The 26,787-nt window shown below is 43.4% G+C and overlaps 1 protein-coding gene across 7 annotated transcripts in view; it reads left to right on the forward strand.

Moving 5' to 3' along the window:
• The first annotated feature begins 493 nt into the window (after positions 1-493).
• The window catches only part of LOC139547568 (ATP-binding cassette sub-family C member 5-like), a 51,245-nt gene continuing 24,951 nt past the window's right edge, over positions 494-26,787 (forward strand). Inside the window, exons 1-15 of one of the 7 annotated variants that reach the window (XM_071356473.1) lie at positions 494-676; positions 1,443-1,581; positions 1,718-1,902; positions 13,291-13,436; positions 13,746-13,901; positions 14,282-14,426; positions 18,721-18,954; positions 19,328-19,501; positions 21,137-21,284; positions 22,367-22,515; positions 22,968-23,075; positions 23,613-23,915; positions 24,385-24,456; positions 25,213-25,337; positions 25,678-25,750. In XM_071356473.1, coding sequence (XP_071212574.1) covers positions 1,774-1,902; positions 13,291-13,436; positions 13,746-13,901; positions 14,282-14,426; positions 18,721-18,954; positions 19,328-19,501; positions 21,137-21,284; positions 22,367-22,515; positions 22,968-23,075; positions 23,613-23,915; positions 24,385-24,456; positions 25,213-25,337; positions 25,678-25,750 — 1,962 coding nt within the window. In that variant the 5' untranslated portion in view covers positions 494-676; positions 1,443-1,581; positions 1,718-1,773. Of the gene's footprint in view, positions 677-713; positions 1,582-1,717; positions 1,903-13,290; positions 13,437-13,745; positions 13,902-14,281; positions 14,427-18,720; positions 18,955-19,327; positions 19,502-21,136; positions 21,285-22,366; positions 22,516-22,967; positions 23,076-23,612; positions 23,916-24,384; positions 24,457-25,212; positions 25,338-25,677; positions 25,751-26,787 lie in introns of those variants that run through there. The other 6 variants (XM_071356475.1, XM_071356474.1, XR_011669548.1 and 3 more) reach the window with 6 other exon arrangements.

A 26,787-nucleotide genomic window follows, 5' to 3' on the forward strand; every position in this document is an offset into this window, starting at 1 on the left:
GGGTGATGGACATCCACAAATTAATACATATCATCCTAAAGTATCTCGGATTTACATACAGAACAATACGAAATGCTCTGAGACCAGGTTGGGAGGACATAAGGTGAGTCAAAAGGAACACAACAATATAAATGGGCAACATGGCGAATATGACAACTTTTTATATAGATTCTAATGACTTAAATTGGCATACACTACTAGGTGTTTGTGAATTTACACTCTTTTGCACTCAAATGTTGATGCTGTTGACGGCGTCTTTCCGTGTGCCGTAAATTGTCAAAATGACGGCAAACCACTGCGTAATTATGCAGCGCACAAGGACCCAGGTTGTGCCAAGGCGACCAACCGATGGAAGTTAATTCGCAATCCCGGAATAGAAAAATAAACATTTGTTGAATGAATATTCTACTTCAATGTGCCAATGCAGCAGCCAGACCACAGGCGCAGCATGATAGCAGAGCATAAATTACACCTACAATTTCTGTGCTCGCCCTCAAGAACGCCTGGGAACTGTAGTCTCCTGGATTGTAGCCACCTCTTCCCGTAAATTATTAGGTATTTTTCTTGAACTACATTTCCGTTACAGTAACAGCGACTGCATCAAAGAGCAGCTTTATAAATACATTGTTATTCTGTGGCCACTGATCGGGTTCTGCTGGCTGACAAGGAGACGCAGGTATTTGTCAACGAGATTCTCATTTTATTCACTTTTTTTTTTTTTTAATGTATTTTTAGACGTACAAGATTGTATAATCGGTAGACTTCATATTTTATAGTGACATTTTGCATGCTGACGTTTTATAAAATCTAAACGTTTTGCGCATAGTAGCCTAGTCCTGAAAAGGTTGATTGTTAGTTCCGTCAATCGGGTTCTGCCAAAGCGGTCATACATAATTTGATGATTTTAAGATATTTGAGGATGCTTCTTTTGCAACGATTCTCAGGTTGTACAGCTCTCAGTCCGAAGCGGTGTGGTATGTCACGGGGTTCGTGATGAAATGGTTGTTTTCCCTTTAGTTTTTTTAGGTCGATTTTCCAAATAGAGGACAAATTGATGAATCGTGTGATGACACTATGAAGTTGGTTTACATAATGTCCTCAAATGTATAAATTGAAATGGCCATATCGACATTATTGAATCATCCGATTATGTCACGTCCCACCCTAAAACATAATAATCCAGAACTTCATGTACCCTTCTGTTTTTTGTAATATTTGGGCAGGGAATCTGGCACAATGCGTAGCAAGAAGGTTTGGAAATAGACGAGCTTTTAAAAAAATACCCCCCCCCCCCCCCCGCCCCCCTTAATCCATGTCAGAAATAGCTGACCTAGTAAAACGATTTGGGGTTAACCCTTCTAGTTTGCAGTTGGCCCCTCTGCAACATCTGTATGAATTTGAGACAGTATCAGTGGTAACCAGTATAGCCTCTGCATCACCAGTGCTGTGCTATCGAAAACATATGAGCATTTCTGAGTCATCCATCTCCACTCGCTCACCCCATACCAGGCAGCCTAGAAGGCTAATGGATAGGATGGGATCATCGTTCCTGTCCTTAATTGGAAAATACCCTATTTGATGGTGAGGTGCTGACCATTTAATCAAAAACCTGGCAAATGCCACCAAGCAATCCAACTTAACGTTGTTAATAACAATGCTGATTGTCTAATTGTCCATGTTTTTCCAAACATGACTCCCGTTGTTCCATATCAATTAGTTGAAAACAAAGCACAGAGTGGAAACGCCAGTCAGCTCCTATGTTGGTGAAAGAAGATGAAAGAGCATGATTTGGGAAAGGACTACCTGGTACCTGGGCCTGTGTACCGGGCCGTGCCGAGCAGAGACACTACTTTACCAGGCACAGAGGTCACCCCATACCAGCTGGAGCTCGCCAAGATCCAGGTGAGTCTGTGTGGTGGTGTTTGAATGTTTGTGATGCTCTGTTATCATAATGGCCAGGTTGAATGAGACGTTTCTTTCTCTGCACAACTCATCACTCAGACTGGGTGTGTTTGAGTAATTGCAATAAAATATTGATTACTTTGATAAGCACATGCCATTTTTCACAGCTATTTAACTTATTTGTTTTCTGCATCCAAGTTTAAAGCACCCGTTGTCTTGTTTGTTTGTGGGTAATGGTCTGTAGAATTGTGAAGAGTCAGCTAAATATCTTGCCATTATTCAAATATCCCAAGTGTTGGCGGTTGTCCGAGTCATAACGTAGTCTTTTCTCAAGCTTAGTTCTGTCACAACAGTTCTGTGGCGCCCTATTTGACAACATGATTCATTATTGCATTTCATTATGGCATGTCATGAGCTGTTATTCATAATCATCCTATTTTTCTTTTAAATGTGAATTGTTTATTGGGGCCAGTGGCTGTTCTCTGTCGTTTTGATGATGGGGGGGGGGGGGCTTTTTGGAGAAACAAAAGTCATCCTGACAAGTGCACATGCGGAGTGGACCACCGTGCTAAGGACCTGTGGCAGTTCCCCGTTTAAAATGGAGGAACAGCTGTTTTGTCGCTCCAAGTGCTCAACCCTTTGTGTTTGTGCATTTTTGTCACCCCCCCTCCTCGTTCCCTGTCAGCATTAGTCAGCAGGATAGGAAAGGGGGTTTCTCTTACGTTTTCATGATAAACTGTACAAAGTATTTTATTTTGTTCCCTGTCCTTTTTTATCTCCATCTCTCTGTCCTCAACCACACTAGACCTATCGACGCCAGTATATTATTCGTTGTTCTCTATCTCTAGCAGACCCTACATCCTCCTGCTGCCTGGCTTAAATTGTTTACATAATTTAGACCCTCCCACTTACAGCCTCACTGGCAGTGGCAGCCAATGGCATGTTTGCTTCCTGTGATGCGGGGGACTCCTAGGCACCGTATTGGCTGTGGGTTGGCTGAATGGCTATAATGGCTGTTTGTGCAATGTGAGAGTAGAAACGTGAGCAGGGGGTGATTGGGAAGGGGAGGGCACACGTGCAGAGAAGCGCTTTGGTGAAACTGACACGCAATGTGCCACATTCATTCAGACAGATTTAAATATAGATTTTCACAACAAGGTAAAAAAAAAAATCATGACAGGGCATTAAATCTGCACATCACTATGCCTCTGGACATTGAGGTTATTTAAGCTGGGCATGCCCCCTCTTTCTATATCCCCTCCTAGGCCTATGTTATCTGATTTAGAGAAGTAGATACTGGGTGGGTATTTCCTTGGCTTCCTCCACCGCTACAACGCAACATTCTTCAAAACTGTTCCTGTTTTGTACCATGTGGTTTGAGATGTTTGAATTCTTTCCCCTGTTACTATTGTAAAGTGTCTTCGGTCTTTTTAAAAGTGTTATATATACACTACCGTTCAAAAGTTTGGGGTTATTTAGAAATGTCCTTGTTTTTTGAAAGAAAAGCACTTTTTTTTTGTCCATTAAAATAACATCAAATTGATCAGAAATACAGTGTAGACATTGTTAACGTTGTAAATGACTATTGTAGCTGGAAACGGCAGATTTTTTATGGAATATCTACATAGGCATTCAGAGGCCCATTATCAGCAACCATCACTCCTGTGTTCCAACGGCACGTTGTGTTAGCTAATCCAAGTTTATAATTTTAAAAGGCTAATTGATCATTAGAAGAGAACCCTTTTGCAATTATGTTAGTACAGCTGAAAACTGTTGTGATTAAAAAAGCAATAAAACTGGCCTTCTTTAGACTAGTTCAGTATCTGGAGCATCAGCATTTATGGGTTCGGTTATAGGCTCAAAATGGCCAGAAACAAAGAACTTTCTTCTGAAACTCATCAGTCTATTTCTTGTTCTGAGAAATTAAGGCCATGCGAGAAACTGAAGATCTTGTGCAATGCTGTGTACTACTCCCTTCACAGAACAGCGCAAACTGGCGCTAACCAGAATAGAAAGAGTGGGAGGCCCCGGTGCACAACTGAGCAAGAGGAAAGTACATTAGACTGTCAAGTTTGAGAAACAGACGGCTCACAAAAGTACCCTCAAAACACCAGTCTCAACATCAGTGACTCCGGGATCCGGGATGCTCCGGGATGCTGGCCTTCTAGGCAGAGTTACTCTGTCCAGTGTCTGTGTTTTCTTGCCCATCTTAATCTTTCTTTTTATTGGCCAGTCTGAGATATGGCTTTTTCTTTGCAACTCTGCCTAGAAGTCCAGCATCGGAGTCACCTCTTCACTGTTCACTGTATATGTGTGTGTATATATATATATGTGTGTGTGTGTGTATATACACACTTTAACTGATTCACATAAAGAAGGGATGTATTTTTCACGGACTCGAAGATTACAACGTGGCTAAGAATGGTAGCTACCTACTGCTGAAGCAGTACCAATACACCTTTGCACCACATTACAATTATGGATACATTTTTGTATTTAACAAAAAGTATGTACACATATACACACATACTGACAAGAAACGCTAAAACCACCATAGACCTACATATTCATATGTTTATAAATAATTGAATACACACACATACAGTTGAAGTCAGAAGTTTACATACACCTTAGCCAAATACATTTAAACTCAGTTTTTCACAATTCCTGACATTTAATACTAGTAAAAATTCTCTGTCTTAGGTCAGTTAAGATCACCACTTTATTTTTAGAATGTGAAATGTCAGAATAATAGTAGAGAATGATTTATTTCAGCTTTTATTTCTTTCATCACCTTCCCAGTGGGTTAGAAGTTTACATACGCTCAATTAGTATTTGGTAGCATTGCCTTTAAATTATTTAACTTGGGTCAAATGTTTCGGGTAGCCTTCCACAAGCTTCCCACAATAAGTTGGGTGAATTTTGGCCCATTCCTCCTGACAGAGCTAGTGTAACTGAGTCAGGTTTGTAGGCCTCTTTGCTCGCACACGCTTTTTCAGTTCTGCCCACAAATTTTCTATAGGATTGAGGTCAGGGCTTTTTGATGGCCACTCCAATACCTTGACTTTGTTATCCTTAAGCCATTTTGCCACAACTTTGGAAGTATGCTTGGGGTCATTGTCCATTTGGAAGACCCATTTGTGACCAAGATTTAACTTCCTGACTGATGTCTTGAGATGTTGCTTCAATATATCCACATAATTTCCCGCCTCATGATGCCATCTATTTTGTGAAGTGCATCAGTCCCTCCTGCAGCAAAGCACCACCACAACATGATGCTGCCTCCCCCGTGCTTCACGGTTGGCATGGTGTTCTTCGGCTTGCAAGCCTCCCCCTTCTGACTCCAAACATAACGATGGTCATTATGGCCAAACAGTTATATATTTGTTTCATCTTTGTCCCCATGTGCAGTTGCAAACCGTAGTCTGGCTTTTTTATGGCGGTTTTGGAGCATTGGCTTCTTCCTTGCTGAGCGACCTTTCAGATTATGTCGATATAGGACTCGTTTTCAGCTATACTTTTCGTGGCTATTTATTTACCACCACAGACAGATGCTGGCACTAAGACCGCACTCAGTCAGCTGTATAAGGAAAAAGCAAACAGGAAACCACTCACCCAGAGGCGGCGCTCCTAGTGGCCGGAGACTTTAATGCAGGGAAACTTAAATCAGTTCTACCAAATTTCTATCAACATGTTAAATGTGCAACCAGAGGGAAAAAAATTCTAGATCACCTGTACTCCACACACAGAGACGCGTACAAAGCTCTCCCTCGCCTTCCATTTGGTAAATCCGACCACAACTCTATCCTCTTGATTCCTGCTTACAAGCATAAATTAAAGCAGGAAGCACCAGTTACTCAGTCTATAAAAAAGTGGTCAAATGAAGCAGATGCTAAACTACAGGACTGTTTTGCTATCACAGACTGGAACATGTTCCGGGATTCTTCGGATGGCAATGAGGAGTACACCACATCACTCACTGGCTTTATCAATAAGTGCATCGAGGACGTCGTCCCCACAGTGACTGTACGTACATACCCCAACCAGAAGCCATGGATTACAGGCAGCATTCGCACTGAGCTAAAGGGTAGAGCTGCCGCTTTCAAGGTGCGAGACTCTAACCCGGAAGCTTACAAGAAATCCTGCTATGCCCTGTGACGAACCATCAAACAGGCAAAGCGTCAATACAGGGCTAATATTGAATCATACTACACCGGCTCCGACGCTCGTCTTATGTGGCAGGGCTTGCAAACTATTACAGACTACAAAGGGAAGCACAGTCGTGAGCTGTCCAGTGACACGAGCCTACCAGACGAGCTAAATCACTTCTATGCTCGCTTCGAGGCAAGCAACACTGAGGCATGCATGAGAGCATCAGCTGTTTCCGGACGACTGTGTGATCACGCTCTCCGTAGCCGACGTGAGTAAGACCTTTAAAAAGGTCAACATACACATGGCTGCGGGGCCAGACGGATTACCAGAACGTGTGCTCCGGGCATGTGCTGACCAACTGGCAGGTGTCTTCACTGACATTTTCAACATGTCCCTGACTGAGTCTGTAATACCAACATGTTTCAAGCAGACCACCATAGTCCCTGTGCCCAAGAACACATAAATGACTATAGACCCGTAGCACATCCCTGGCCACGAAGTGCTTTGAAATGCTGGTATTGGCTCACATCAACACCATTATCCCAGAAACCCTAGACCCATTCCAATTTGCATACCGCCCCAACAGATCCACAGATGATGCAATCTCTATTGCACTCCACACTGCCCTTTCCCACCTGGACAAAAGGAACCTATGTGAGAATGTTATTCATTGACTACAGCTCAGCGTTCAACACCATAGTACCCTCAAAGCTCATCACTAAGCTAAGGATCCTGGGACTAAACACCTCCCTCTGCAACTGGATACTGGACTTCCTGACGGGCCGCCCCCAGGTGGTGAGGATAGGTAACAACACATCTGCCACGCTGATCCTCAACACTGGAGCTCCCCAGGGGTGCGTGCTCAGTCCCCTCCTGTACGCCCTGTTCATCCACGACTGCATGGCCAGGCACGACTCCAACACCATCATTAAGTTTGCAGACGACACAACAGTGGTAGGCCTGATCACCGACAATGACGAGACAGCCTATAGGGAGGAGTTCAGAGACCTGGCTAGGTGGTGCCAGAATAACAACCTATCCCTCAACGTAACCAAGACTAAGGAGATGATTGTGGACTACAGGAAAAGGAGGACTGAGCACGCCCCCATTCTCATCGACGGGGCTGTAGTGGAGCAGGTTGAGAGCTTCAAGTTCCTTGGTGTCCACATCAACAACAAACTAGAATGGTCCAAACACACCAAGACAGTCGTGAAGAGGGCACAACAAAGCCTATTCCCCCTCAGGAAACTAAAAAGATTTGGAATGGGTCCTGAGACCCATGTATATGTGTGTGTATGTATGTATGTATGTGTACAGTATATGTATGTATACGTATATAGAGAGATCTCTCTCTCAGCGGCGATGCACCGCTGCTAAATGCTTATAGGGGAAACACTGCCATGTATTAATATAATTTACTAATTAAAGGCATTTTCCGACTACAGTATTTGTAAAGGGAAGCTCAAATCTAGCAAACAATCCACATTCTGCAATAATTGATCCTTAAAAATGTCCTCTATCCGATTTCTTCGTCCCTCTGTTTCCCTCACTCCTCTGAGCAGTGTGAGCTGACGTCTTTGCTGTGCCTCAGTCGTTCCCCAGGCCGCCTCTGTGACAGAATTACTCAATCAGGGCTGAGTCATAGCTCAGCTGGCGCAACAAATGACCCTTTTGTCTTTGTGTGTCTGCTGGTATAAAAAAAAAAGTTACATACTGCCTCGTCACATTTGTTACATGACATGTATTTTAGTGAATGTGTGTGTGTTTGAGACGTATGCTCCTCGTACGGCTGACTCCAGCACGGGTGCCTCACGCTCGGCCGAGCTCATTGTTGTCATCCTGCTCTCGGCCTGCCTGAACGACCTCTGCATCTACGCTTGGCCGCTTTTTGAGCCGGTTCTTACCCCAACTTGCACACCAACAATGTCACATATTAAAAAACTTCCATAGCTCTCCGAGATGGGCTACCCCTGCTCTGTTCTGAGCTGGACAGGAAGAACTGGTCTCATATGGACCTTCATATAAGGACCTGGTGGCCATAAATAGTCTCCTGGGGCCTCATTTATCAAAGCTGCGTGCGCACAAAAAATACTCTAAACCTTGCATGCGTCAGTTTTCCTGCAAAGGTTGGTATTTATTAATATTGGACTTGACGGGGAAAGTGTGCGTATCTCCACGCCCAGCTCCGGCCATGCGTACGCAGAACTTCTAGTGGTTGAAGAATTGTATCACAATCAAATATTGTTCTTTTTGGATAATGGAGGTGTTTGATGCACAGGAATTCTAATAATGGTAGGCTAATAAAAACATTAAAACGTAATGATAAAGCAGATGAATTTTCCAGTGGTAAGGAGGTCAGATTGCATAGCCTAATATGTTTCTTTGACTTTTATCTCAGCTTAAATCATCATGACTGGTTTATTCCTGCTACCCAACAAATACAATGAGCTACAAAAGTATTGGGACGGTGACACATTTTTTAAAAACGTTTTTGCTTTGTATTCCAGCACTTTGGATTTGAAATGATACAATGACTGAGGTTAAAGTACAGACTGTCTGCTTTAATTTGAGGGTATTTTCCATCCATATTGTGTGAACCGTTTAGAAATTACAGCACTTGTTTTTACATAGTCCCCCCATTTTAGGGGAGCAAAAGTTTTGGGACAAATTCACTGTGTATTAAAGTAGTCAAGTTTAGTATTTGGTCCCATATTCCTAGCATGTAATGTTTACATCACGCTTGCAACTCTACAAACTTGTTGGATGCTTTTGCTATTTGTTTAAATTGTGTTTCAGATTATTTTGTGCCCAATAGAAATGAATGGTAAATAATGTATTGTTATTTTGGAAATAAGAATATATGTTTCTGAACACTTCTACATGAATTGTGATAAACGAGTGAAAGTTAACATCTCACCATTACAATAACAGGGGTGGCTAGCTTTTTTGAGGGGGGTGGGATATTTGTGCATCTAACTTTCTCACTTAATCGTTATTCACGGTTTATTCAGGATTATCAATAATTATACTAACATGCACATTAATGTAGAAGTGTTTAGAAACATTCTATTCTTATTTACAATAAAATGGGGGGACCATATACAAAAAGTGCTGTAATTTCTAAACGGTTCACCCGATATGGATGACAATACCCTCAAATTAAAGGCGACACTCTGCACTTTAACCTCAGTCATTATTTGATTTCAAATTCAAACTTTTGGAGTATAGAGCCAAAAGAAAAAATGCTTCACTGTCCCAATAATTAGGAGGGCACTGTATTAGGTTACCATTGCGCCATCACTCATTCAAATGCTAAGCATGCTCGAAAGTAAGTGGACCGGTAGCCTAGATGCTATGGCCAAGCTACATTATTGCTGTGAGATAGGCTATGATGTCATGCTCCTATTTAAACTTGGAGCTGATACCAAGACCAACCTGGTCTCATAGACTAGACGTAACATAGTAAATGCAAATCCGAGACACTCAAATTAGCAAGTTATGTTTGGTATGGTTGCATAAGATATAGATGGTTACTTAAGGCAAAAACGAAGTAGGGTGGTAGGTCAGAGTGGATGGGTGGGCGTATAAAGTGCATGTCAAGCAACCCAGTTCGGATCTCATCACGGACAACTCAAGCATTTTAGTTAATTAGCAACTTTTCACCTACTTACTTTTTAGCTACTTTGCACCAATTAACATGTTAGCTAACCCTTCCCCTATCCTTAACCCTTTAACCTATCTCCTAAATGTAACCTTAACTCCTATCCTAGCTAACGTTAGTCACCTAGCTAGAATTCGTAACATTTAGTACGTTTTTATAAATTGATTACAAATTTTGATTTGATTTACGGACATAATACGAAATGCTTTGAGACCAGGTTGCCAAGACAGGAGATAGAAACGCAATCATCCATGGATTAATAAAGAATTAAACAAGATTGTCTTTTGCATAGAAGTGTGGGCTGTAGCATTTACTTTTTAAATTGTTTGAATAGATAAATCACTATAGGCGGCCACGGCATGCGTTTCTTGTTTTGAAAAAGTCACTGCAAAAGATTAACCATTCTGGCCACAACTTTACAGTAATGTGATAAAATTTGCTATTAAAATTTATTTTAGAAACTGACATGGTCCAATTCCAACATTTCCCAATCATTAAACAAATTAGCGTGTTTTTGTTACCATAAAACATTGTCAAATCTGAATCCACGGAGGGCTGAGTGTCTGGGTTTTTGCTCCTCCCTTGTACTTGATTGAATAATTAAGCTCACTAATTAGCAGTGGTGTAAAGTACTAATTAAGTTGTTTTGGGGGGTATCTGTACTTAACTATTTATATTTTAGCTGACTTTTACTTCACTACATTCCTAAAGAAAATAATGTACTTTTTACTCCATACATTTTACCTGACACCCAAAAGTACTTGTTACATTTTGACAGGAAAATGGTCGAATTCACACACTTATCAAGAGAACATACCTGGTCATTCCTACTGCCTCTGATCTGGTACTCACTAAACACAAAGGCTTTGTTTGTAAATTATGTGTGAGCGTTGGAGTGTGCCCCTGGATATCCTTTAATAAAAATAAATAAAAAAGTGTGGTCTGGTTTGATTAATATAAGAAATGTTGAAATGGTTTTACTTAAGTACATTTGAGCAATTCCATTTACTTTTGATGCTTAAGTATATTTAAAACCAAATACTTTCAGATGTTTACTCAAGTAGTATTTTACTGGGGTACTTTCACTCTTACTGGAGTCATTTTCTATTAAGGTATCTTTTACTTTTACTCAAGTATGACAACTGAGTACTTTTCCCACCACTGCTTATTAGTAAAGTACTCCCCTCACCTCTAGAAATGTGTGGCTCCACTAAAGTAGCTAGTAGGTTTACTAGATGGCGACAGCAGTTGCCTTGGTAAACTGACTTGCTAGTTTAGTTAACCAAACCATCAGTTCTAGCTTCCTATTATGACAATAAAATTCAACATTGCCAATCATGTTTTCAGTTTAACTTTTGCTTTCAAAAGCAGCTCAAACATGTAAGAATGACCTATAGCCATTGAATTCCACTGCCAACAGCTTTCCTGTCATTTCTCAGGAGAATGAAACCTTATGTCGGGCAAATGGACTTTGGATGTGTGATCAGCTGAATGACCACTACTATGCTTAAACATTCGGATATCGAAATAGTATTTCGATATATAGTATAGTTTTGGGGTAAATGCAAGCTCTATAATGCCTTTCAATCCAATCAGAAACGAGTATTCAACAATGCCATGGTATAATTAAGCAATAAGGCACGAGGGGGTGTGGTATATGACCAGTATAAAGAGTTTGTGGTCGTACGCACAACATTAAAAACATAGGTGCTGGGCTAATAAAGAATACTAGTATTGAACAAGAAGGCCTGCATACTGTTAAAGCTCCCAATTCACCGCTTTATGACAACGTTTCGATCCGAAATGGATCTTCGTCAGGTCAAACACACTGAGTGTTCACATCCCAGAATATACACATCTCACCTCACACATGACGCACGGTGGGTGCAACAAAAAAATCATTTTTATATCTCTAATTATTAAATAACAATGAGATGGGTGCATGTAATGTTTCCTGGAACATACTATATATTCCCAAAATGACCAAGTGGGTTTATTTATTTTTATTTCACCTTTATTTAACCAGGTAGGCCAGTTGAGAACAAGTTCTCATTTCCAACTGCGACCTGGCCAAGATAAAGCAAAGCAGTGCGACAAAAACAACACAGAGTTACACGTGATAAACAAACGTACAGTCAATAACACAATAGAAACATTTGTGTACAAATGAAGTAAGGAGGTAAGGCAATAAATAGGCCAATAGTGGCGAAGTAATTATAATTTAGCAATTCACACTGGAGTGATATGTGCAGATGAGGATGTGCAAGTAGAAATACTGATGTGCAAAAGAGCATTGATGATGAAGTACCCCTGCTGTGCCCTGGAATAGAACCACGTCATCAATTTAGCGTTTCCAGAGTCAGATATGGCGTAAGAATGGATTATTAGGGCTGATAATCACGTTCTTCTAAAAAACAAACAATGCTTCGGCATAATTCGGTGCCAATTCATGGAGGCTCCTCACAACATTATCTCTTTGAGATGCATTGGCATCGAACATGTTAAGACTCCTAGGAGAGGCAGAGATACTGATAATCTATTATTTTGAAGATCATTTTATTGGATTCACCGTTTGTGTACCATGTTTCCTAGAGGCCTGAACCAAGAGTTTGATATCAGACCGTTTCTTACCTGAATATGTTACTTTACGTTGATTTGTCTTGCCTTCCAGGTTACCCACTTGGTCATTTTGTAAATATATATTATGTTCTTTGTTATTTAATAATTAGAGATATTCAAACGTTTTTTTTGCACACGCCGTGCGTCATGTCCGCTATGGTCATGTGAGGTGAATATTTTTTGGGATGTGAACACTCAGTGTTTGACCTGACGAAGATCCGTTTCGGATCGAAACGGTGTCAATAAAGCGGTGAATTGGGAGCTTTAATTAACAGTATATGGCCAATATACCACGGCTTAGGGCTGTTCATACGCAACACGGAGGCCTTATTTCTAGTATAAACAGGTTAACAATGTAATTAGAGCAGTAAAAATAAATGTTTTATCATACCCGTGGTTGTGGATGCACCGTGGCTCTCGTGCTTAGTCTGCCAGTATGGCTTTTTAAGAACGGCTCACAACAATACTAGAACGTAGTGCACTATTTTTGACTAGGGCTATTGTCAAAAGTAGTGCACTGTTTAGGGTGCCATTTGGGATGTATCCACAATGTTCTGCATTCTCTGCCCTCTGATTACTTAATACTTGATGACTCAACCAGTATTTTCCTCTCGAGTCATGTCTGAGTGAATTTATCAAATTTACTGTCATCAAACTAGTTGGGACTGATGCTACAAAAATTTATTTGTGCAAGTGTAACGGATGGGGATTTGTAAATTCACTCCTGAGCCTGATGTATCCACTTGTTGCTAATTTGGATCCCTTTTGGTGGCGCAACTGGCTAAGGGAGTTTTAGGAGGGTGGTCACGTGTGTTTGGATGAAAAGGTCCCAGGTTCTAGTCTCAGTGGGAGAAAGTGGTATGGCTAGCACTGTAACGTCCGCCACAAGCTAAATGCATCCAACTCTTGATAATTCAACATGTCAATGTTTAAAATGTATCTGCTCTTATTCCCAGGATGCATTGGAGACGGCAGCAAGGGCAGAGGGCGGTTTGTCCCTGGACGGTGGCGCTCCCTACATGAAAGAGCTGGAGGAGGAAGCAGTGCGGAGCAAATACCAACACAGCGTTGGCGTCCTCAAACCTATCCGATCCACCAGCAAGTAAGCAAGCAGCACCACCACTGTTGGTAAGGCCTATAGTTTTTCCTTGTCAGGCCAAGTGGTCAGGAAAGACTGGGTCCTAGGTATAGGTGCTCTCTCACCTCTATTGAAATAGCCCTTTTTAAATAATATTTGTCACACAGTTCTTTACAGTAACCCGGCCTAAACCACCAAAGAGCAAGCAGCAACATGGTGGCAAGGAATAACTAAGCAGGACATCGTGAGAGAGACTCCTCTTGCTGTACCAGTGTAGCCGTTCCTCTCAGTAAATGATCTGTCCCCCACAACTCCACCCCACTCCCCCCACAGGCACGAGCACCCAGTGGACAACGCGGGCCTCTTCTCCTTCATGACCTTCAACTGGCTGACCCCGTTGGCCGTGCACGCCCACCGCAAAGGCCAGCTACTGCTGGAGGACGTGTGGTCCGTGTCCCAGTTTGAGAGCTGCGAGGTTAACCACCGCAGGTCAGTACTGATCGCTGCATACGGGGTCGTAAAGGTCACCCTTCCAAGGACAGTTTATTGAAAAATACCAAGATTGTGCTTGGCCTGGGTCTCTGTTTCTGTCTTATTTTTCAACATTATAACTGGTCTTCTTTTTGTTACACCTGAGTTTTGGTCTCGTTTTAGGTCGGAGTTCTCGACAGTTCCAGTTTATGGACAGTGATAATCAGATTGTAGAGGGGGGACAGTTTCAGAGGAAGACAGAGAAAATGCTGAGATGGGATTCGTACCCATATGTGGTGCCTGACTCCGGCACGACAATTCCAGTCTTGACTCTTAGTAGAGGGAGAATAGAATGAGTGATTGTTGGTCGACTGTGGTTTGATCACCTGTGTGCGCAGGTTGGCCGGGCTGTGGGAGGAGGAGCGCAGGGTGAAAGGGGACGAGGCCTCCCTGTGCGGTGTGGTCTGGGCGTTCTGTCGGACGCGCCTGCTTCTCTCTATCCTCTGCCTCATGGTCACCCAGCTAGCCGGCTTCAGTGGCCCAGTAAGTAACGTCATCTCATCCTTCCCCTGTGGAGGCTTTGTCTTTCAGTAGCTCAGTAGCTGTTATTAGCAGGGTGTGTCAATCCCCAGCCTCTGTCCCCTTCCGTCCGTCAAGGCTGAGGCCTACAGGTGAGTGTTACATGTGTTAAGATTCTTCCGTCTCAATGTTAACCCTTTACACTCGCCGTGGGAATTGGCCTATGTGGATGGGGCTAAATTGAAATGTTTCTTCCAGAAATATGAAAAGCATAAGCACGGTAGCTATTGAAAGGGAAGAGTTTGGACCAAAGTCGAGTACACAATCTTTCACCTGACACAAGACTGAATCCAAACATTACACTGTTGATTTTTATATGCATTTTATATTTACTGTATTTTTCACCCATATTTGTTGATAGCGAAGTCTGAAAAAACTCATGTTACATTCAGTAACATGATAAGAATATTCGTGGGGAAGATGCAACATAAGGGAAAAAATGACAAGGGTCTGAGTAAGGGGTCTAACTAGTGTTTCCAAGGGGCCACACACCTCTCCAAAGTGGGCAGTTCCTAGATGATTTCAATGCACTTTTATGACTCAAAGAATAGTATTTTTGAGCTTTCCTAGCTGTGCCATTGATGCACTAGAGCAAGCACACTTGTAGTTGTTTTGTTTGGAACACAACCCTGCATCCCTGCCATCACACAATTACTGTTGTTTACACAATCCAAATATGGCCCATTTTATAAATGGCAATCTGGGTCAGGTGGGCATAATTTGAAAGCTTGTTCTAGCTAAGTTATAAAATAAGATCTCAGTTTTAGGCTTTCGCTAGGCAATTCCGAGAAACGGATGGTCATTTTAGTGTACATAGAAAGGAGTCAGGAGTGCATCCAGGTGCGTATGCCGCAGTGAATTTTTCCCACAATAGACAAACTTAGGCTCATTCTGTTCAGAACAACCCATGGTATGACGTCGTGTCATCTTGTAACAGTACATCAAACATAGTAATCGAAACACTATATATATGATATTGAAATGTGAAGTGCACATTTGGACTCACGGGTGTTTGGCTTGCTTGTATGACATCAAAGCGGTATTTATAGGCCTCCGAGTCCTCTTAATTTACAGCATTCCCCTCACTCAGACAACCATTTTATTTGATCAAAAGTTGCGCAATTAGCGGGAGGGATGGGGGCAACTTCTTGTCGTGAGCGGTGCTCAAGTTCAGAGAGGCAGTCAGTCAAAACCCATACAGCGTTGGGAAGCTTGAGCTTGAGCTCTAACGTCATTTATAAACTGGGTGGTTCGAGCCATGAATGCTGATTGGCTGACAGCCGTGGTTTACGGTCTGATATACCACGGCTGTCAGCCAATCAGCATTCAGTGCTCGAACCACCCAGTTTATAAATGACGTTAGGGTTATGACAAACATTTATTTTTACTGCTCTAATTAACTTGATAACCAGTTTATAATATCAATAAGGCACCTCGGGCGTTTGTGGTATGTGGCCAATATACTACGGCTAAGGGCTCTATCCAGTTACTGTACAGCCACTGCGTTCCAATTTAGGTGCTTAACAGTGTCCAACTCTGCCATTTTCAACCCGTATATGGTTATGAGTGTAAAGGGCTACACTGGGGTCTTAAAATTGCCTTACTGACGACTCATTCGAAACAAATGAACTGGCTACTGGAGCAGAGTTATTGGATAGGTTATTGTTTTTGTGTTTGTACCAGTCCCACTCAATTCTGTTTCTTTTCCATTCAATGGTGTCATTTTGGGTCCGTTGTGTGGCTTATGGAGATGTTAAGGAAATGTTCTGGGTTATGGAAATTGTGAATCTTTGTTCTTTAGTTAACAGCATTTAGTCAGAAACTGTACTCCTGTCTGTCACCCTCTGGAGGGTCTCTGTGAATTGATAGATGACACTTGTTGCAATTGTCCATCCTACAGCTGTTTTTTAATGTTATTCTGGTGTTTGTAGGCCTCTCCTAGATGAGAACAGGGGCTTTAGAGGGAAGGGTTGTGTTCATTAGGTACCAAATGGAAGAAAACGTACAAACGGGGAGGGACTACCTGGACTTGCCCGATAAGAAATGCTAATTTTAGTTTTCTGTTTCAGTCCTAATGAACACGACCCAGGTGTTAGGGTTAATCAGTCCCATTTTTCCTAGGATAGCCTCTGTCATCCTCCTCTCTTCCACAGGGAACACAGTGAGCTGTCTCTACCTCTATGATGTGAAGGGTTGCAAAATTCCCTAAACTTTTCCACAATTCCCATGTTTTCCAGAAAATTCTGAACCTGAATTTTCATGAAAACCTAGGAACTTTGGGAAAGTTTCAGGAATTTTGCAACCCAACTACTGTCTCATCTGCTCTTACTATAGCAGCACAGCAACACACCTGTGTCTCTCACCCAGGTTAAATCAACCCAGCTAGCACAGAATGTTCCTGTAACGTTTCCTCGTGGTTCTCCTTTGGTAATTAGAAAAATAATTTGCCTACAACGTTTTGGCAACGTTGTGTTGGTTCAGTAAGCCAAAATTTGTTCGCTGGGAAGATAATATGGATGGGCAGTTAGGGGTGGGGTGAGGGCATGGCATACAAGTGTTTGTGCTCACTGCTCCCCCCCATGCAAGGTGGCGTGTGACAGAGGCTGTTCTTCAGATTCCACAGGGTGTCCGTTTAAACCCCTCGGCGAGAAATAGAGAATGAAGCGGGCAGAGACCCCGGGGGAAGAAAGCCGGAGAGGTAAGGGCATGTTTCTCATGCGGGGATGGATCAAAGTGATCTTTCTCTGAAACGCTTTTGTCTCTCGCTCTCTCTCTCTCGCTCGCTCGCTCTCCCTCCCTCCCCTCTCTCTCTCTCTCTCTCTCTCTCTCTCTCGCTCATAAAAAATCTCTTCATAAAAAGAATCGATAGGTTACCACAATGCACAGTAAAATGCTGTTCGATTTTGTTAACATTGCTTTTATTTTGATGTTTATTTCCAATGTCCAATGCTGTTTTGTTTTATTGCTGATAAAAATCTACTGTTAAACTGAAACTTCCACCCAAATGATCAGTCAGGCTTTCATATTAGTGTATCAGACAATCGGACCGGTTTTCCCCTTAAATGCGAGGTGTTGTTGGACTGTTTAACCTCTCAGGCTGGGGGGGGGGGGGGGGGAAATACTTGACTTGTATCAACAGACTCTACCTTTTTGGGGCCTCAGAATCCCCTCTCACTAAAAGCCTTGTTGTCCTGATCTGCTGTTGGAACACCATTCCTGTCGGATCAGTGCCAGTGAGGCAGGGCAGAGGGGCTTCGGCCTTCCTTCCCCCTCTTTGGATCTTTGGACAATCACCTAAGGGGAGACGCAACTAAATATGAGATGTCACATATCTCAACCCAGAGGACTAGAAACATAAAAAATAAAATAAAAACTGAGGCTAAACCTTACAAAAGACTTTGTTGACTTGAACTTGTGCCTCTAATGTGAATTGCGTTTGTTACTCTTTCCTGTTGCATCTGATCAGCTAATTATTATTTTTACATGAGTGCTGTTTGTGCAATTTAAAACAATAGTTTACACATGGTTTCACGGTTTCTTTTTGCCTATTTCAATAAAACATGCATTTATCAACAATGTAGGTTTGCTGACACTCCCTGTTTGTGGACTGATTAACTTTAATGTGGAATTGATTGTTGGTACATCGTATGTGTGTGTGTGTGTCAGTATGTGTGTGCGAGATTCAACACTTTTCCTCCCCCTATTCGTTATGCTTTGTCGCTCTCCGTCTGTATAGTCTGCTGACGTTAACTTCCAGGCCTTTTAAACATAACTGAATGGCCCCAATACCCGCTGTGACTGTAGGTATAATGTCTGAATGTATCATCTCTGAATGTTTGAATCCGCTTACATGATGATGCAAACAATAGGAAATGATATGTTGGAATGCGATTCTGTGCCCCAAAAAAAACAGCAGTGTCAAAATCTTTCACTGTTTCTCTCGTTCTCTTTTAAAGGATCTTAGCAAAATCTTAGCAAAAGGCCAACAGAGGTAAAGGGTGAGAGCTGAAACTAAAGAAAAATCGTATTCTATCTCAAATCAGTAGATCCTGTTTAGTTTCCCTCTTCAGATGATTATCGGTAGTCGTGGCATGACGGCTTTAGCTAGTCTTGATTTAGTGGATGTCCATGATAATGACTGCAGTGGTGGTGATGTAGATGTCTCTTGGACATGGGGCTGCTGTCAGTCATGTGGCCTGCGCTCTTATCTTTCCCTCTCCTCATCCCCGTCCTCTCCTGCCCTCTCTTCTCCTGCTAGGCCTTTGTGGTGAAGCGGCTGTTGGAGTACACAGAGCAGGCGGAGCCCGACCTGCCCTACGGCCTGCTGCTGGTCGTGGGGCTGCTGTGCACCGAGCTGGTCCGCTCCTGGTCACTGGCGCTCACCTGGGCCCTCAACTACCGCACAGGCACCCGCCTGCGGGGAGCCATCCTCACCATGGCCTTCCACAAGATCCTGCGGCTCCGCAGCATCCGAGACAAATCCATGGGACAGGTGAGGTCACCAGACAGAGCGTTCACGCAAATGTTTTTTCTTTAAGAGAGCTGGGCAGGTGAGATGGGGTGGGGGGAAAGGGTGAGATAATGGTTAGCCTCACAATAATGCCAGCTCCCATTTAGACTAAACCGTGTTTCGGGTTTTCAGATGTTGCTTATCGTTAGTGTGAATGAGAAAGTGCCAAGCACTCCTTTTATTGTATTTGAGACACACCTTTAATACAATGCGAGCAAGGGCAAAACAGTCTGCTATTGTTGCCAAAACACATGATTTGCAACACAATACATGTGCACGCAGAGTAAGAGATAAAGATGGCGTAGTTCTGTACTGCTGTAAGTGTCTCTCGCTTTCTCTGTTGCTCTCTCTGCAGTTGATCAACATGTGTTCTAACGACGGCCAGCGGATGTTTGAGGCTGCGGCTGTGGGCAGTCTGCTTGCAGGTGGGCCTCTTATTGCTGTGCTGGGGATGGGCTACAACCTGGCTATACTGGGGCCCACCTCCTTACTGGGCTCTGCAGTCTTTATCCTCTTCTACCCTGCTATGGTGAGCAGCCCACATGCATACATACATTACCAGTCAAAAGTTTGGACACACCTTCTCATTCCAGTTTTTTTTTTTTTTTTTTTACCATTTTCTATATTGTAGAATAATAGTGAAGACATCAAAACTATGAAATAGCACATATGGAATCATGTAGAAACCAAAAAAAGTGTTAAGCAAATCAAATATATTTGGATTCTTCAACGTAGCCACCCTTTGCCTTGATGACAGCTTTGTACACTCTTGGCATTTTCTCAACCAGCTTCATGAGGTAATCACCGGGAATGCATTTCAATTAACAGGTGTGCCTTGTTAAAAGTTAAATAGTGGAATTTCTTTCCTCATTTCATTTGAGCTAATCATTTCTGTTGTGACAAGGTAGGGGTGGTATACAGACAATAGCCCTATTTGGTTAAAGACCAAGTCCATATTATGGCAAGAACAGCTCAAACAAGCAAAGAGAAACGACAGTCCATCGTTACTTTAAGACATGAAGGTCAATCAATCCAGAACATTTCAAGAACTTTGTGCAGTCGCAAAAACCATCAAACGCTATGATCAAACTGGCTCTCATGAGGACCGCCTCAGGAAAGGAAGACCCAGAGTTACCTCTGCTGCAGACGATAGGTTCATTAGAGTTACCAGCCTCAGAAATTTCAGCCCAAATAAATGCTTCAGAGTTCAAGTAACAGACACATCTCAACATCATGGTCGAATTTCTGCAAAATAACTACTACTAAAGGACACCAATAAGAAGAAGAGAATTGCTTTGGCTAAGAAACACGAGCAATGGATATTAGACCGGTGGAAATCTCTCCTTTGATCTGATGAGTCCAAATTTGAGATTTTTGGTTCCATCCGCCATTTCTTTGTGAGACGCGGAGTAGGTCTACAGATCTCCAAATGTGTGGTTTCCGCCGTGAGGCATGGAGGAGGTGTGATGGTGTGGGGGTGCTTTGCTGGTGACACTGTAATTTATTTAGAATTCAAGGCATACTTAACCAGCATGGCTACCACAGCGTTCTGCAGCGATACGCCATCCCATCTGGTTTGTGCTTAGTGGGACTATAGTTTGTTTCTCAACAGGACAATGACCCAACACACCTCCAGGCTGTGTAAGAGCTATTTGACCAAGAAGGAGAGTGATGGAGTGCTGCATCAGATGACCTGGTCTCCACAATCACTCCACTTCAACCCAATTGAGATGGTTTGGGATGAGTTGGACTGCAGAGTGAAGGAACAGCAGCCAACAAGTGTTCTGCATATTTGGGAACTCCTTCAAGGCTGTTGGAAAAGCGTTCCAGTTGAAGCTGGTTGAGAGAATACCAAGAGTGTACAATGCTGTCATCAAGGCAAAGGGTGGCTACTTTGAAGAATATCAAATATATTTGGATTAGTTTCACACTTTTTTGGTTACTACATGATTCCATATGTGTTTTGATAGTAGTTTTGATGTTTTATTATTATTATTATTCTACAATGTAGAAAATAGTAAAAATAAAGAAAAACCCTGGAATGAGTAGGTGTGTCCAAACTTTTGACTGGTACTCTACATGCATGCAGACTTGGATATAAACAAACAAAAAAACACACAGAACAGTGAAAAGACATAACCTTTCTCTGTGTTCCCTGCTGCAGATGTTCAGTTCGAGGCTGACGGCCTACTTCAGGAGGAAGGGCGTGGCCGTGACGGACCGTCGGGTCCAGAAGATGAACGAGATCCTCAACTACATCAAGTTCATCAAGATGTATGCCTGGGTCAAGGCCTTCTCCCAGGATGTGCGCAGTAAGTGCCGTGTGTGAGATTTAATTGATCAATTAGCTGGTTGATTGATTACTGACTGAATGACTAGTGGTATTCCATGTAAACTTTTTCGCAGAATATCAGATGTGATCTGGTGTTTTAATCTCAGGTCAATCTTCTTAGATGAAGACTAGTGACTGACGGACTGGCTGGCTGACTCATTGGGTGCATTCGAGCTGATAAGTTTTGTGAAGTCTGTGCCCAACGTTGGTCACCGCCTTGCAAATTTGTGTTGCATTATGGGGATAAACAATTAGCAAAATGCACCTTTCCTGTCGACTTCCATCTGTAGTCGTATGCATGGGATACGACCATTATTTTACTGACTGACTGATTTATTGTTTGACTGGCTGGCTGGCTCGTTGGATGACTGACTGACTGATTCATTGTTTGACTGACTGCCTTATTTATTGGCTGGCTGGTTGGATGACTGACGGACTCGTTGTTTGACGGCCTGACGGACTCGTTGTTTGGCGGCCTGACGGACTCGTTGTTTGACGGCCTGACTGACGGACTCGTTGTTTGACTGACGGACTGACGGACTCGTTGTTTGACTGACGGACTCGTTGTTTGACTGACGGACTCGTTGTTTGACTGACGGACTGACTGACTCGTTGTTTGAATGACAGACTGGTTGTTTGATGGACTGACTCGTTGTTTGAAGGACTGACTCGTTGTTTGACGGACTGACTCGTTGTTTGACGGACTGACTCGTTGTTTGACGGACTGACTCGTTGTTTGACGGACTGACTCGTTGTTTGACGGACTGACTCGTTGTTTGATGGACTGACTCGTTGTTTGACTGACGGACTGACTGACTCGTTGTTTGACGGACTGACTCGTTGTTTGACTGACGGACTGACTGACTGACTCGTTGTTTGACTGACGGACTGACTGACTGACTCGTTGTTTGACTGGCTGACTGACTCGTTGTTTGACTGGCTGACTGACTCGTTGTTTGACTGACGGACTGACTCGTTTGACTGACGGACTGACTGACTCGTTGTTTGACTCACGGACTGACTCATTGATTGTCTGACTGACGGATATATTTGCCCCTGCAGGGATTCGAGAGGAGGAGCGCATCATCCTAGAGAGGACTGGCTACTTCCAGAGCATCACAGTGGGCGTGGCTCCCATCGTCGTGGTGATAGCCAGCGTTGCCACGTTCTCCACTCACATGCTGCTGGGCTACGACCTCACCGCCGCTCAGGTAGCTACCAGGTCTCTGGTCCAATCCCAGTCTGCCTCCCAAATGGCACCCTATTCCCTATTTAGTGCACTAGACTTGACCAGGGCTTTACTATGGTGCACTAAATAGGGAATAAGGTGCCGTTTGAGCCACCCTAGACACTCCAGTAGATCTGAGAGTATTGAATAGGTGTAAGCAACACTCCAACCCTGCCAGTGAGAAGAATGGCATGTTGAGGCAATGACCATATTGCTTGATACAGCCAACATTTTCACCTCCCAAATACAGCAACATTATGAGCAGGCGGGGTATGTTCTTTGGTAGTTGGGTTGTTGAATCCGTTAAGCCAGTGGGGGGGGGGGGGTTCTCCAGGACAGGATTTGATGGATGATTTGACTGACAGAAGCCGGTCAACTAGGTCTGCCCTACTGAAACAAATCATGGACGGTGTTGGATCTTTCTTCCCCTCGCAGGCATTTACAGTGGTGACTGTTTTCAATGCCATGACCTTTGCCTTGAAGGTCACCCCTTTCTCTGTCAAGTCCCTGTCAGAAGCATCAGTAGCCATGGAGAGGTTCAAGGTAAGATCTCTCCCTTTTTCTGTCTTTGTCTGTCGCTGTCTTGTTTGTCTGTCGCCTTCTTGTTTGTCTGGCGCTGTCTGTTCGTCTGGCTCTGTGTGGTATGTGAGTGGGATGTGTTGGTTCTGCCTGTCTGTTGGTCTGGTTGGCTCTGTGCAATGTAAGTGGGATGTGTTTGAGTCTGGGTATGTTGGCAGGACAAGTGTTTGTCCTGGACCAGGAAGGGGCTGTGTGTCTCCTAATCCCCCTCTCGGTCCTCTAAGAAACACACACACACCCACATTATTTCAGAACACAAGTACACAGACACACTTCAGCACCTCACGGAACTATGGGCAGGGGGCAATGCGGTGCCAAGCGGCTTTAGATGCAGTGGAATGAAAGAGCCTTACGTAAATCAAATAGATAGGTTTGAGCTGCTTGAACCTTGACATCAATGACCTTGACATTGTCATCGTGACTAGACTCCGACATGCATGTGAGCCTGTAATGTGTGTGTTTGTTCTCTGACGCCTCTCTCCTCTCTCCCATGCCTACCAGAGCCTGTTCCTGATGGCGGAGGTGGAGATGATCCGGGACAAGCCCCTGAACCCCCAGGTTGCCGTGGAGATGATTGGCGCCAGCTTAGCTTGGGAGACGGCGGGTCACAGTGCTCAGCCCACCCCCCGCGGCACCCCCTCGGTTGGCTCCACCCAGAGGCACAGGCCCCGGAGGCCCGCCCATGAGGACGAGGCAGGGGAGCAGGCAGGGCGTCTGCTGAAGGTGGGGGAGATCCCTCCCATCCTCTCCGTCAGCCAGCGGCTGCAGAGGACCCTGCACTGCGTGGACCTCACCGTTCGGCAGGTAGCTAACTAGCCATGGGACGGGAGTGTGTGGTTGTGAAAGGACAGAAAACATTTCACGTACAGTAGTAAACAGTGCACACATTCAGTGGTTTGAAGCAGGTGGTGGAGGTCAAAGAATATGGTATGCGTCCCAAATGCTACCCTATATAGTGCACTTCTTTTGACCAGGGCCCATACAGTAGGTGGGGAATAGTGTGCCATTTGGGATGCATCCCATGTTCAGCAAAAAGTCAAATAAGACTGTGGTCTTCGTATCTATGCATGGTTGAAAGGCAAATGAGCCGTACAGTTTGAAGAGTTATTGTGGTTAACTGCAGGGAAAATTCAGGCCTCTATTTACATGCTAAAACTAGGGGTTAGAAAACATCAACTTGAGTTAGTTTTATTGTGCACTGCGATTCATCTTTTCACTGCCAATGTGTACATTGTACAACACAAATATCCACTATACTACCCTGTGTCTCCAGGGGAAGCTGACTGGGATCTGTGGAAGCGTGGGCAGTGGGAAGACCTCTCTGATCTCTGCCATTCTTGGACAGGTAAGATTCCTCTTAACAGGCCTGCTACACTGGACGTGTCATTTTAGCAGAGCGTGAGGCGCTCCTATTCATTCAAATTAAACCTGGCTGTCAGCAGGACAGTTCCGTGAGAGGCTCGAGCTGCTCAGCGTAAAATTACGCTCTGGTTCTCTTTTTAAGAATCCGACGTGCAGCTCACGCCTGAGAGAACTTAATATGCGCTCTGCTCAAATGGCAAACGATACACGTCCAGTGTAGAAAAAAGTACTGTTTAGCAACAGCCCCCTGTTGTAAGAGATATGGTGTAAACTCTTGTTGGCTCTTGTTGTACACCAATTTAATAACAGGCACACACTGTAGCCCCTGTGGCCCTCCCTTACTCTATAGACATCCGTTGACTAAGCTGGATGATGCCCTGGGGCCTGTTGGAGAGGGTGCAACTTTACTGAAGGTTATACGTAACTGTGTTATGTAGAACACAAGATTGCCTTGTCAGGTAGAATGGGGAATTGTCGGCTCTATCGTTCACATTTCTATGTGAACGTTTCACTTCACTCAATACAACCCCCCGGGTGTGAATGGTTTTAGGGTGAAGTTGCCCCTAGATGCTGGTCTGGGGTCAGTTTTGCATTTGCCCCACTAATGATTAAGGTTAAAATTTGTGGAGTGGAAGCTGATCCTAGATCTGTACTTAGGGGCAAACTTCACCGCGGAGCAAGTGAGTGATTGGAGGATGACCTGTAGTGACCTCTGACCTGTGACCTTTATGACCTTTAGATGACTCTGCTGGAGGGCAAGGTGGCGGTGAACGGGGACTTTGCCTATGTGGCCCAGCAGGCCTGGATCCTCAATGCCACGCTCAGGGACAACATCCTCTTTGGGAAAGAGTACGAGGAGGAAAGGTAACGGAATGAAACTACAGTTTTTTTTTGGGGGGGGGGGGGGGGGGTTCAAATATATCTTTATTTCATTGAAGTAGGACAGTGAAGAGGAGACCAGAAAGCTCGGTGAGATTGCGAGTCAAAAGGGCAGAGGGTCGGATTCAAACCCATGCCGACACTGGTAGCCTAGGCTGCCTGTACATGTGTGCTGGGGTCCACAGCACTAACCACTGGAGCACACAGGCCACAGGAATGATACTACTGTGAGAATCGATTTGCATTAATGTACATAGTGATTTCTAAGGCGCTCATCCATTACCCAATATAGCTCTGAAGTATAATTCCACTGTGTATTTTCCAGGTTCCAGGCTGTTCTGAGTGCATGCTGTCTGAGACCTGACCTGGCTATCCTGCCCAACGCCGATCTGACTGAGGTGAGCATTATGAATTGTTTATCCACCATGGAAATACTACTTTGGGCTTCATTGTGTCTAGATGAGAAAAAATGTTATAGTCCGTACTAAGGCTGTTTGGCTGTCATGACATTTTGTCAGCCGGTAGGTGTCATGCGAATGACTGTCGGTATCACAGTAATTGATTGTTTAATTAATATAAACACTTTTAGCATCTCCAGGCCTCCATGCATTCAAGCCTCATACAAACCACTAATGAGGGCCTTTTGGAACATCTATATTTTAAAAAGTCTAATAAATCCATTTTAATATACACCATCACAATAAATCCAATATTTATTTTAGGCAGATCTAAAGAAGCATGATGAGGAAAATGTGTTTTATAAGAACAGAATATGAGTTGACCTTAAATGTATGTTGTCTGGCTATGTGCCATGCTGTAGGCTAGTTAATTTAGCCGGTAGGATATACTTATAAGTCCCTTGCCATTATTGTATATTATATGATTTTATAGTAAGAACAATTAAATAGAAAGGATATTTTCCCATTACGGAGTGACTGTGCAAATGAAGTGGCTATGTTGAGCGTAAAAGTGATAATTTGAAACAGGTCCTATACGCTAGATTTAGAGTTATTTGGCAACTTTAGTGAATTATACAAACTTTAGAATGACTTAGAATTCAAAACATATATGGGTCTTTCTATAAACTAGGGCACCAGTGAGGATTTCCTAAACTGGACCACTTGTTACAACTGTTGATTATACAAGTCATTGATAATAATCTGCAAATGTTTTTCATGTCATTACAATAAAATAGGGGGGTCATAGCTTTGTATATTCAATCAAATGCACAAGTTGATTTAAAAGCTATGTTTAAGCGTTTATCATGCTTGGTATCTTGGTTTGTCCAAAGATGCAACTCTGGGATGCTGGCCTTCAAGGCAGAGTTCCTCTGCCCAGTATCTGGGTTCTTTTTCCCATCTTAATCTTTTGTTTTTATTGGCCAGAGATATGGCTTTTTCTTTGCGACTCTGCCTAGAAGGCCGGCATCCCAGAG

The sequence above is a fragment of the Salvelinus alpinus genome, chromosome 21 (assembly GCF_045679555.1).
Source record: "Salvelinus alpinus chromosome 21, SLU_Salpinus.1, whole genome shotgun sequence".
NCBI lineage: Eukaryota > Metazoa > Chordata > Actinopteri > Salmoniformes > Salmonidae > Salvelinus > Salvelinus alpinus.